The sequence below is a fragment of the Erpetoichthys calabaricus genome, chromosome 13 (assembly GCF_900747795.2).
Source record: "Erpetoichthys calabaricus chromosome 13, fErpCal1.3, whole genome shotgun sequence".
NCBI lineage: Eukaryota > Metazoa > Chordata > Cladistia > Polypteriformes > Polypteridae > Erpetoichthys > Erpetoichthys calabaricus.
In genome coordinates, this window is record NC_041406.2 from 31,829,966 (window position 1) to 31,843,219 (window position 13,254).

Below are 13,254 nucleotides of genomic sequence, written 5' to 3' on the forward strand. Positions count from 1 at the left end.
TTACTTACTGTACGGAGCCTTTTACAGATATAAAAGCATAAAGGTTCTTTCTGGCCCTTCATGAGGTTGAGTCTTTTGGGCCTATGGCATCGCTCTGAAGGACCACTCTGGCTCCTTTATTTTTAAGAGTGTAAGGTAATTATGCTCACTAATCACGGTGCCACAGAGTGGCAACATGTTGCATGTTGATTAGCATGAGCAAGAAAGACTTTCACTGTACTAAGTACACTAGGAATTTTTCTGTATTGTTTTGTAATCATTTTTTCATGTAAAACGCATCATAATGCTGTTGTTTGTGTTGCCGTGATTGATTGAGTGATTGATTGATGAGCACTTATTTACAAAAGCACCACCTAACATTTCATAAGCAAATCAGTTCACTTTGTTTAATATCAAGAGGCTGAATCCTTAAAACCTCTTGATTTAATTTATACTCAAAAAATTTCTTTTTAGGCAGGTAAAGTTCTTCTTCAAATACTTAATAAAAATAAAAACTGTCACAGCGGCATTGTGGCTAAGATTTGATTCCTCACTGCGTGTTCAGAGTTTGCATGTTCTCCCAGTGTTCACATCAGCTTTCTCCACCGTGTCCTGAAGACACACATGTCAAGCTAAGTGGCCAGTCTAAAGCTGATGTGGCATTACCCGACTTCCAGTCACTTGATATGTCAGACTTGCTGACTGTAGTAGTTGATCTCAAATCGCTTGGCATGTCATATTTAATGATTGTGTGCCAACCTTCCAGCACAGTTGTGCTCGCCTCTTTTTTTAATAGCTAGTAGTGTGCTGCCTTATGGAGTCAGTGTGGTACAATTTGTAATGGTCCGGGGTGGCTCCATGATCTCTGGTTTCTCCCAGCAGCCTTTTGTACCCAGAACTGCTGATAATATACAGTACCTGAGGATGAGCCGGGCAAGTAACACACACAGTAAGCAAGGGGCTGGTGTAAAAGGGTTGTAAAATGTGCTTTTCTTATAAATCAACAAATACACAGTATCCAAAAAGAACAATAAATAATCCAATAAAATGATGTGCAAGATCCATCCATCCTCTTCCGCTTACCCGAGGTCGGGTCGCGGGGGCAGCAGCTTGAGCAGAGATGCCCGGACTTCCCTCTCTCCGGCCACTTCTTCTAGCTCTACCGGGAGAATCCCAATGCGTTCCCAGGCCAGACGGGAGACATAGTCCCTCCAGTGTGTCCTGGGTCTTCCCCGGGGCCGCCTTCCAGTTGGACGTGCCCATAACATCTCACCAGGGAGGCCTCCAGGAGGCATCCTGATCAGATGCCCGAGCCACCTCATCTGACTCCTCTCGATGCAGAGGAGCAGCAGCTCTACTCTGAGCCCCTCCCGGATGACTGAGCTTCTCACCCTATCTTTAAGGGAAAGCCCAGACACCCTGCGAAAGAAACTCATTTCAGCCATGGTGTGCAAGATGAAGATTAAAATTCAAATAAATAATCCAACTGAAAATGAGAAAAAAATCCCAGACAGATTCTTCTGTAAAAACAGACACCATCCCCAATGCCTCCTTCTAAAATCTTAGGTCACTTCAGCTTATTCCCTCAGGACCTCATAGCATGAGGAGACGCCTGCCACCAGATGCAACTCATGAAATCCCAGTTTGGGTTCCTATAGGACTCTGCTCCAAACCCCTCTCAGGTCTCCCTCAGTCAGTCCATCGGCACCTATCTGGGAGACACTGCACAACAGGGCTGCTCCTACTCCCCTGAGTAGCTCTAAGGAGCGTCCCTTCTCCGGACCTGTTCTTGAGCACACTACCCTGGGGCATACTCCTGACCACCTGCTTCCATTCCTCCCCACATGGGCTTTCTCGATCCTGTCTCTCTTCAGCCTTGATTTCCATTACTTGGTACTATCTTCTCTCCTTTTTGTTTTTGATCTCCCCTATCTGCCGTGCAGAATCCCTTTATAGCCCCAATAGGATGCAGGTGCAATTCTCCATCTACTCCAAAGTGTGAAGTAGGGACTTGACCGACCCGTCCACGTTTGTACATGAATACGTGATCAAACCCACACATGCACCTACACCTGCTTGGAGCCTGCAAACTACCGGAACCCTCAATTTATTTAAAATTGTGCTTCGCCATGGACCTCTTATCACAAGGGCTAACAGGTGTGTTCAGTTACAATCTCTTGCCTTTTTTTCCCTCTTTTTTCTGTAAGACATCAAATAGACAAGCTTCTCTTTTGTTTGTGAGTTCCAAAATACACACGCTCCTTATTCCTCATATGCACTGTACTCCTGGATGAACACTCACTGCTTGTCAGATCTCATGCACACACAGCCTGCCGCTATGACTAAAGACAAAATAAAACAGGTTTGATTTTGCCTTGGAGAGTGTGACGATGCGGGTTTGCTCCACGCTCCCATCTTGAATCTGGGAGCTCTCACAACGGCTTTCTCCTCGCTGCTTCCTGCCGCCTTCCTCCTTAACCTCCGTTCCTTTCTTTTTTTTCCTCCCTCCTAGCCGCCTCACGCTTCTATTTATTATGGGGACGTGGATCAGATGTGGCAATTAGCAGCTCCCGGCATCAATTATGGATGCGGACGACTCCTCACCTGTGCACTTTAGTGAGGACCGTCCGCATCACGCATTACGCATCACCTGGGAACTGCTCTTGCCACACATACCATGTCCCCTCGCTAAGCCGCGAGTACGGCGATTATTTATTTAAAAAGTGCCGTTTTTGACGTGAGCTGTGGACCCGTTACACCACAGAGAGTTGTGGACAAGTTGAAATGAATCAATAGGTATGTCACAATATGCGACTCACTTCACAGGAGCATACTGCTGACTGCCTCTGACTCACTAAGACTATGCAAATGAAGGCTACGACTGAAGGAAAAAATAAATAAATAAAATTTCTGGAAAAGCCATCTAAGGTGACATGGCCATAAGAGGCTGTGATGGTGAGGGTCCTGCTCCATGCTCCCTCTTCTCATTTGAGAGCCTCTCGAACCTGACACCATCAATAATGTAACCGGATGAACTGGCAGATGGGGACAAATCACACTTTTAGCAAGAGGATGGTGTAAAAGTGTCTAAGTGTTTTTATTAAAAACAAATACTGTCTAAAAAGAAAGTGCAGTATTTCCAATAAATAATCCATAAAAGGGTAAAAAATCCAAGTATTTAAAACAAGGCTAAAATAAGACTAAAAATCAGCAACAGTCATTGGAGCAAGTGAGCCAAGCACAACTCCTTAAATGTCTCCCAGGCTCACCCATGGCTCGCTCAGCTGACTGTGACAGTCACAGTCCACTCACTACCGACCCCCATCTTGCCCAACAGAGTGTAATTGCAGACCGCAGTACATATGAGGTCAGTCATGTAATGCCCCTACATCACGAAATGCCCTCAACGTCAGTCATGTAACACCCATCGCATCAGACTATGATTAACATTAGGGCCCCGTTACCCTACGGTTAAGATTAGGGTTGTACGAGGGTTATCTGAGTCAAAGGGCGTTTTATGACTAACGTTGTGAGCATTACCTGATCTGTGTCATAGGTTTTGCAAGGTGCAGCTAGATCCTTCTTGCCTTGGCTGCCTCCGTCTGCCAGACCGCTTGGGGTCGGATGTCCTCTCGCCCTCCTTCTCGCACACGCAGTCGTCCCACGGATTCCATTAGAGGACACCACCTCGACCATACTCACTCCTCAACACAATCAGTGGGTATTATCTGTCCCCATTCTCACTCTGACTGCCTTTCTTTTGTTTCCTCTTTCGTCCCTCTTTTATTTCTCCGCTGGCCCGTACTTATACGGCTCCATGGGTGCAGCGTGTCAATCACACACCGATGGGAAGCCGATGAAGCAATTGAGAAAGACCGCACCTTCACATGCAGGTGTGTCTCACCCCAATTACCTCATTAACTCCCCACGGATGCACGACTAACACGGCCAATGGATTATTTAAAAACCCGGCCATTCTTTCAGAGCTGCAGACCTGCTATACCACAGAGGCCTGGTACAAGTTAGAAAGGATGTGTGTGTCAGCATTCTCTGCAATGGACCGGCACCTCATTAAAGGTGGGCTCTGCTTTGAGCATGTAGCATCAGTCAGGCCTCGTGGTCTCACAAATTGAAAGGATTAATAACATTTGGGACAGAAAAGAACTGTCAAAACGGCACCAGAGCTTCTTTTCAATTTACAGCATGCTTTGCTTTGAAGCACTTGTCCATGTTTAAGCTGAATCAAGGAACATGAGCCATATATGAAACCGGTGGTAAAAGAAGACAAGGTCTTGGTTTTTCTACTTCACTGACTTCAACTGTTATGTTTTTTGGGGGATGGTCATGAGTAATTTTAAAAACAAATAGGGTTTATAAAGGTTAAGTGCATGTGCTCTTCTGAAAATACCTGGCAGGGTGAGAGTGCAACATAACAGAGTAAAGACTAAGACAGAGCATCAGGTGATATCAAGGGGCAAAGCACCATGAAATGGAGAGAAAAACCGTGGCTGTCCTCAGGTGCATAACAGATGCAATGTCACTGCTTTGCTGTCAGAGGACATGGTGAGAGTGGAGATTCTGTCAATACGGCGAATACTGTTTGCTATGCAGTGACGTGCGGTGAGGCTCATGGCTGGTGACTCCTTCAGAGTCAGATTTACAAATATATGAACCCAAAAGAGTAACTTATTCACTATTCAACTGGCAGCATGCACAATGACTACTGGTTATGATTCATATCTCATCAGCATTCTTTACACACACATATGTAAGGTACATATTTGGCTACGAAAAAATGTTACATTTATAGTGGGGAGAGAGCACTGAGAGAAAGCATTTGCTCTGCACCCTCCACGTGTTCTAAATTTGGCGTTTGTTGAAACAAAAAAAATAAATAAATGGACAGCTACAGTGCACTTGACTTTCTGATATTGCTAACTTATTGGCGCCCAGAGCCTCTGCATAGAAGAACAGCAGCAACAAGCACCTGTTGGGCTCACATGCGCCCCCTTCTGTGCGGCACGGTACTGTCTGCCTCACTCGCCTTGTGCCTTTTCACTGCAGTTTTATGTCCGACCAGCAAGACTAAATATGTCACAAACATTCATTAAAGATATTAGCCAGACTGTGGAAAGTTAGGGTGTATAATAAACGTGTCTGCAAACATTATATTGGCGACATACAGAGAGACAGCAACAGGCACGCGCCAATTGCATGGATCAACCCAGTGCATGAGAGACAGCACAGTCCGAGGGGAGGCTCATCTCGTCGCTGCCGCACCTCGCATTTCTCCCCTGTATTTGAACAAGAAATGCGCACATTCAGCGATTTTGACAATAAAATTATCAAAATTATTGGAATCATACAGAAAACAAATTTATAGCACAGACCAGTGGACACATTTATTTTATGTTATCATCTTCCCCCCAGGTTAAGAGTCTGGGTGTCATCCTTGACAGTACTTTATCCTTTCAGTCCCACATCAATAACATCTCCCGGTCCGCATATTTCCACTTGCGTAACATTAATCGTATTCGCCCCTCCCTCATTCCCCACACCACTGCTATCCTTGTTCATAGCCTTGTCACTTCTCATCTCGATTATTGCAATTCCCTTTTCTTTGGTCTTTATCGTAAATCTCTTTTTAAGCTTCAACTGGTCCAGAAATCAGCTGCCTGAACATTACTAGAACCCCCTCTATTCACCAGATCACTCCCATTTTGCAGCAGCTTCACTGGCTTCCAGTTAAGTTCTGTATTCAATTCAAAATTCTTCTGTTAACTTTTAAGGCTCTCCACAACCTCGCTCTTCCATATCTGTCCTCCATGTTGCCATTCCCTCCTGCACCCTCAGATCCTCTTCCTCCATCCACTTGACTGTCCCCTTCGTTTGTCTTACCACCATGGGGAGCAGAGCATTCTGTTGCTCTGCTCCCCAGCTCTGGAGCTCACTACCATCTGAGCTTAGATATATTGAATTATTCTCACTTTTCAGATCTAAACTTAAAACTCATTTGCTTAAGACTGCTTTTTCTCTTTGATTACACTTGCTCTGTCTGATTTTAATTTTTGTATTTTAGTTTTGTTTAAAATCTGTGTTTTATCTATTCTTCGGTGTCCTTAAGTGTTTAGAAAGGTGCCTACAAATAAATAAAATGTAAAAATGTATTATTATTATTAGTTTTTTTTTTTACTTTTCATGATGACATTGTCAGGCTCTGCCTCACCTGCCTCCCCGACCGCACGTCCCTGTTTGCTAAGTATGCTCATATCTTGACACGTCAGTGTGCCATTACCTGTGTTTTATGGAATTCTGGTGTGTCACAGTCTATACAAAATGAGCGCATTGTTACTCCCTTAGGAGATCAAGGATGAGGTCAAAACACCTTTATTGTTGAAAGACGATGAGACAGCAGGCATTTCATCTTGTGTACAGCTGTCCACTACAATGAGTTACGTTGATATTGCTGGTTTAATTCAGGAGTGTTTCAGTGTTTTTTTTAAGGTGTGAGATGAAAAAAATCTGATAACAAACTCTGGGAAGCTGCCAAGATTATAAATCTACTTGCTCAGATTAAGCAGTATAGATGGAGATGAGATTTGGTGCTGCTAATTAAGTCTTTCCATTAGTCAGGTGGGCACATGTGCCCATCTTGTCCACTGGTACTTAGGGCAGCAACAAAGTTCATCCACCCATGGCCAATTTCTCCACGGTTCCCCAGCTTGTTGTTTTTGGACGCCTCCTTCTTCTTCTGCCTTCTGGAGTCCAGTGTAGAGCAGTTTTGGTGATGGAATCTGCATTCTGCTTCAACACGTGGCCTATCCACCTCCATCGCCTTGTCATCATGATGGTGTTCATGTCAACCTGGCGCCACTGGGCAACGAGGTCTTAGATGGAAATTTTCTGCGGTCAAAACATACGGCATACCAATGTGAGGCACGTTGTGTAAAAGGATGACAGATTGGCAATGTTGCTTCCCACTATTCTCCAAGAACTCGCATCCATACAGTAGTACTAACGAGACACATCTCTGGTAGAGCATGCAGTTTGGTGTGAATAGCACACTGAGCTGATCTCCAAACACACTTCATAGTTCTGAAGGTGTTTCTTCATTTACTGGGCCTACTCTTAATATTGCGCCTGGCGCCTCCATCTATTCTGACTACACTGTCGAGGTAGGAGGACATGTCCGTGATTGGTAAATCCTGCCCATTAATCTTTACAGGCACTGGATTCTCCATGTTGAGGAACATTGTCTCCGTCTTTTCTCGACATACCTTCACCCCTACCTCATTAGCAAAGGTGCTCAGGTGGTCTGCCTTTTCCTGCATGTAGCGGTGTGTGACAGCATTGCAATATCATCTGCAAGGTCTAGATCTTCAAGTGCTGAAATCTCTGAGGGTGTCACTGGTGGTCTGCTTCCTAATCCAGTCAATGGCAAGATTGAATGGTGTAGCAGACATCAGGCATCCTTGCTACACACCAGTTTTCACTTCAGATTACAAGACTTTCTATTAGCCACACACAAATTAGTAGACATATTTGCTAAAGTTCATATTGGTAATGTAGTGCATGATTGTATAATATTGTGAAATAATTCACTTCTAATACTCCATGAGGTAAAGGACCAGTGTGGCAGCTGAAAAAGTGTTTGTTCATGTTGTAGAATCATACGATGATGGCGTTCCATAACATTATGGCCATTCTGCTTTTAATTTAAAAAGCATGCAGAGTCAGACAAAAATGTTTATACATAGCATCTAATTTACAGTGATGTGCTATCGCCCTTAAAATAAAAAGTGATCAAGTGGTTCTTCACCGCAGTTCCATTGGGGAACCATTTTCAGTTCCCAAAGGAGCCGTTCATGTGAAGGATCATGAAAGAACTTTTATTTAGATGGCTTAACACATCCCATAAACAGCCATGCCTACTGTTCAAAGACATATAGTATAGACCCAAAAGAACCATCCATAGGAAGGTTCTAGAAAGAGCCTTTATTTATTTATCTTTTTAGATCACTAACAAGTTTCAAAATCAACATGAATAAACGATGACAGATTTGTGAAATAAAAATAAACTCCTGATTTTGAAAGGACTCTCACTGCATACAATAACACAAGCAAACTTCAGGGTTTCTTAATCTGTTAGTTTCCTGCCTACTACATGTTGAAGATTTGTATTTTCTCCACATATTAGGAACCTTTTGAAAGTCCAAAGAAGCAATTTTAAAAAAGCAAAGAATCTTTCCAGAGAGAAATGATTCTTTATTGTGCTATAGTTCTATGAGGAACCACACATCCCAGTAAAGTACCATTACAGAACCAGTATGAGCATATGATGGGTACACATGCTGTTATTAAAATTCATTTGGTATTTTGTTGAATTTGCTCTTCCATCTTGTTAAGATGGGTTATATTAGAAAATGAAGTAAATGAAAATGACATAATCAGCAGTCACGGACTAATATTTTACCAAGGTTGTGAACATTATAATGTCCCTGATGTCACATTCAAATTTTCAGTGAAATTAAAACCACAGCAATAATAATGAGCACTCATTTGTGTCTGGGAATGAACTAATCCTGCCCCTGTAAAATGCCCCTTCTCCCCTTTGTGAGCCACTGCCCACCAAAGGGTCCGCGCACATTACTGCCCCTTTGCCAGCGGATGACACCTTGTTTGGGAAATACGTATTTTTGTGCGCCCATCATTCCAGTTCTGCATTAGAAAGGGTACATTTCACTCTTTTCATGTGGGGGATGGCCCGTCTAGGACTGGCACAATGGTACAGAACATCGGTTTTGATTTTATTTTGCAGTTGTCCTGCAGCACGCTATCAGAAGGCACATTGCCAGGTACACACAAAAAAGCAATTGAAACCGACAAGATAACAAAGTAGATAGCCTCTCTTACACACAATAACTTTTGAAAGTTGCTTTGTGTATCACGTGTCGGGGGTCCACTTCACCTGGCTGAGTCGCAAATAGTAAATTCAATATTTGATGAGGATGTTTTGTTATAACAGCAGCTGGAATTATTCATCGAGTACTCTGATTAGAAAGGCTGATTCTGATTTTTTTTTTTTTTTTTTGCGCTCTCCCCTTGATATCCGAGGCGCTCCATCGCCCAACAGGCAGCTCATGCACATCGCTTACCTCGCCAGTCTGAGAAATCTCGGGGTCACCCTTATCCATCGATTTGAGGGTCTGCTCCAGAGCTATCCAGTCTCCCCTGCCGGCCAGCTGCACTACCCGATGCACCGACTTGACGACTGAACCCGAACTCAACGAGCCACCCTCTGACATTTTTCCTTCTGCATTCAAGAAGGGAGCTTTCTCATCAGGACGCACCGATGCCGCATTTGTCCAAGTTCTCCTTAGGCGGTTATTCCAGAAGCAGTCTCCTGAAATTCCCTGGCAACTGAAGAACGGCTCCCCAAGGTACGCTGCCTCCCTCCAGTACTGACCGGCGGGTCCGGGTGGGCCGGCGAGCGAGAGAGCGAACAAGCGAGCTGGTTAAACTTTTCTAACTCCGCCCCCTCGTCGCTCCGTTACCTAGGATGCGGCTTCGCGCGGGCCAAAAAGGCAGCTTCTCTTGTTTTTACAGATTCAAAGAAAACGCACATGTCTTTGGGTGCAATTAAATAACAAAAAACGAACCAACGTCTGCTCAAGTTGCATACTTTTTTTACCGTTAGGCTCGTCGACATAACGGTTTATTAGCGAAACAAAAGTGCGCACCCAGTGATTATCTAAAAACGTGAACCGTTTGTAGTGAGCTCTGCGCTGAGTTATGTCTTTCTCTCATACACTTTTGCCCTTGGATCCTTTCAACGCTGTGACGTTGAATACAGCCTTAATGTTTTATTGAACTTACAGAACAATTAACATTTACATTTCAACCAATCGAATATTGACAAGCATGCCTTTTTTAAAGCTACATATAAGTAGTTTGCTCCCCGATTTATTTCGAAAACTTTAAACGAGTGTGCGCTAAATTGAGGGAAATATTGATAAATGAGAACGGCGCATCATCAGCCAGTCACCCTGTCTTACGTGACAGGCTCCCTACAGCTCGACAATCAAGAGTTTCAGCCCGCAGGGTCACAAAGACACCTAAAAATAAAGGTGACAGAGTGCTTCTTCATACGGGGAACCACTTTCGGTTTTCAAAACACCCATCCACGTGAAGGTTCCTCAAAGAACTTTTATTTATTTGGATCTGTAACAGGCTCCTTACAGTAAATATCCACGAACAGAGGGTGGCAAATAACTCGTGATTTTAAAAAGACTCTTGTGGCATATACATAAGTAACAAAGGCTAAACCCGAGTATCCTTAGTCAGTAGTGTCGTTTTTTACTTTTTTATTTTTTATTTTTTTACATATTGGGAAGTTTTTCCAAGAACAACCAGCTTTATAGGAAAAGATCCATATAAAATGAAATGTTGTTTTGTGTCAAACAATAGTTCTGCGAGGAACCACACAACCCAATAAAGAGCCATAAAGTACCATTAAAGGAGGATTCTTTTTAAGAATGTAGAAAGAACGTTTCCTACTGTCAATGCCGGATTAAGACCCCCCCCCCCCCCCCCCCCCCTTCAATAGACGTATGAAAAAGTTATCACTCTTTTGTTCAACATTATTAAAACTTTAAATTGGCTCCACAAGCCGTGAAAGTGCACCAAGCTTATAAAATATTTTAATCTCGATTCTTGTAAAATCATAACATAACAATTCAAGTTATGCCAACTCATACATTTAAGCATATCTAAATCTATTTTGTATATTAGTCTTTAGAACTCAAAAAATAAATGAGTTACAGTAAAAAATCATTAGGTTTACAAATTCGCAGCACAAAGTTTTGCATCGCTACTGCAATAAATCATTTTTCAAATCCTGAATTCACACGAGGCAATGAAAACAGTGGATTTATTAACTTGAAGTGCGTATGTCACTTTTAAAGTCTTTTTTTCCATCATATATGAATGAGGGAACGTGTTTTCATTTTGTCAATATGCGTTTGGATTGAGTGGCAAGAATAGCAGTTATAAATTTAAAATTAAATCTATACAACACAATAAAGTCAAATCAAAGAGTGGAGTTTGACATTCAGGCTGGGACTAGTGCTTGCTACCATCCCCTCGATCCTGTGAGTTTGAAATGGATGGAAGATAATAGATGTTATTTACCAATGGCCCCATGACCTTGGTCTGGATTAAGCAGGTTAGACAATGACATGACATGACACAAGGATTCACGACTTTAACAGGACTCTCCCGGCACACAGTAATGAAGGCTCAGTTCAGGTTTCCTTGTTCTGTTACTATCCAGCCTGGTCGCTGTATCCACAAGGGGGCGCTCGTTCAGTGTTTTGTGTGGGGATACTGACAGCTTTACAAACCTCCAGCACGGTGCGGAGCAGCATTTGGTCGGCTTCCCTACCCTCAATGACATCTGTATGTTCCATTGGTTTCTCTCCGACCTGTATATGTATGTATGTATAAATGAATTATGCATTGTATTCTTTGGGGCAGAAATTCGTTTTTAAAGCAAGTTAAATAGGTATATCTCTTTTTGTGTCATATTGCTGTCATCCGATTATTTCTGTCATGGTTACTAAAGGGATGTGTATGGTTCCAGTCTGTTCTGCATCATTAAAGAATATAATTCCAGAGAGCGGATGCTCCCTACTGGATACAGTCGTCTACTATACATTTACAATTCTGATTTGTCCGCTAATTATGATCTTTTTCAAAATTCAAAGAACCAGTTTCCTGTGTAAAAAACGCTTCTCAAAATGAAATGTTTCCATGTCATTAAAGATATGGTTAAGAGTGTGTAATCCCCTCTCTACTATGTTTCAGCTCCCAGTAGTACTTCTTCTTAATCTTCTCCTGGACACTCAAATCTTTTTTGACATTTTTGCAGTCTCAAATTGAACTTTTTTTTTTTGGCTTTATTCATTTTGTTGGACATTGTGACTATAACGCAGTATTGTTGTTAGCTATTTTTGTTGTTTTGGTGTTTATACATTATTCAGTACTGCAATGAATACACTTGACTTGAGCATTCCTAGTTGTCATCCTCTTTTCTCTGTATGTTTAACATTCGTTTGCACAGAGGTTGGTGCGCTTACAGCTCTTCTTTTCTCCACCTTAGCGGCCCGCTGCTTCTCTTCATATGTCAGCATCTTTTCACGTTAAAACTGATTAGGTCAGGTTTGTGTTGCATTAATTAGTACGTTTTTGTTAATGTTTCGCTTAAACTGCCACGTAAGTCTTCAATCTGCCTCAAGAATGATTTAAGATATGAAGAGGTACCGGAAGTGAGGGGTACGTGGTAGGGATGAGAACGGCGCCCGTACGCATGCGCCGCACGGCTGCCCTGCTGGCCGCTGCCGAGAGTTGATTCTACAATAAAATAAAATAAAAACAAAAAGAGTAATAAAAATCATCACCCCGAAAGCGAACACTAGAGGTCACGTAGTATATGTGTACCAAATTTCAGGCAATAGTTTAAACGGTTTTCGAACTACAGTTGATTTAAAATCCTGGACAGACAAACGGTCAGCCACGGCAGTATATTATATAAGAAGACGAGCTGTATATACCCGGCGTTGCCTGGGGCAGAAGTAACGTAATCGGTCAAACACTTACATATATACCAAAGTAAACCTAATCGGTCAAACAGTTACATATATAAAAAAACCGAACCTAATCGGACAAACAGCTAATCTATATACATAAGCAAACCTAATTGGTCAAACAGTTACATAAATACAAAAGCAAACCTAATCGATCAAACAGCTTCATATATACAGAAGCGAACCTAATTGGTCAAACAGTTATGCATGTGCAGAATGATTTTACAAACATTATGCGTGTTAACAATCATTAAAAAGAAAAGATTGAGGAACTGTTCTTCTATATGTGATGAAGCCACTAATAAGACAGATTTTTTTCAGGACCCAGCTGTTTCATAACTAAACTACTGCCACCCCAAAGTAATGCCTAATAGTGGTTTTTGGGGTAGCTGTGGAATAAAAAGGGTGTTTTTTAGTCAGTAAGAATCTGACAGTACCCTTCAGTACGGGCTGAAGGGTGCCTATGTAAGGTTTTACATCCTTCCTGTATGGAAAAAAAAACATACTAAACTTTTTTTTCATCATTACAGATAATCTCAGTCAAATCGAAGTACGCATTGTCAATTTATTTTTATCTAATTTTTACTTTTTCACAAAGCCATCCCATGCCAATTTGTATGAATAAACTTTT

General features: G+C 42.3%; 1 protein-coding gene across 1 annotated transcript in view; it reads right to left on the reverse strand.

The window, feature by feature from the left end:
* trpn1 (transient receptor potential cation channel, subfamily N, member 1) overlaps positions 1–9,475 on the reverse strand; it is a 108,325-nt gene extending 98,850 nt beyond the window's left edge. Inside the window, exon 1 of the mRNA XM_028818080.2 lies at positions 9,135–9,475. Within this exon, the coding sequence (XP_028673913.1) occupies positions 9,135–9,284 (150 nt within the window). The 5' untranslated portion in view covers positions 9,285–9,475. The remainder of the gene's footprint in view (positions 1–9,134) is intronic.
* Positions 9,476–13,254: the final 3,779 nt, after the last annotated feature.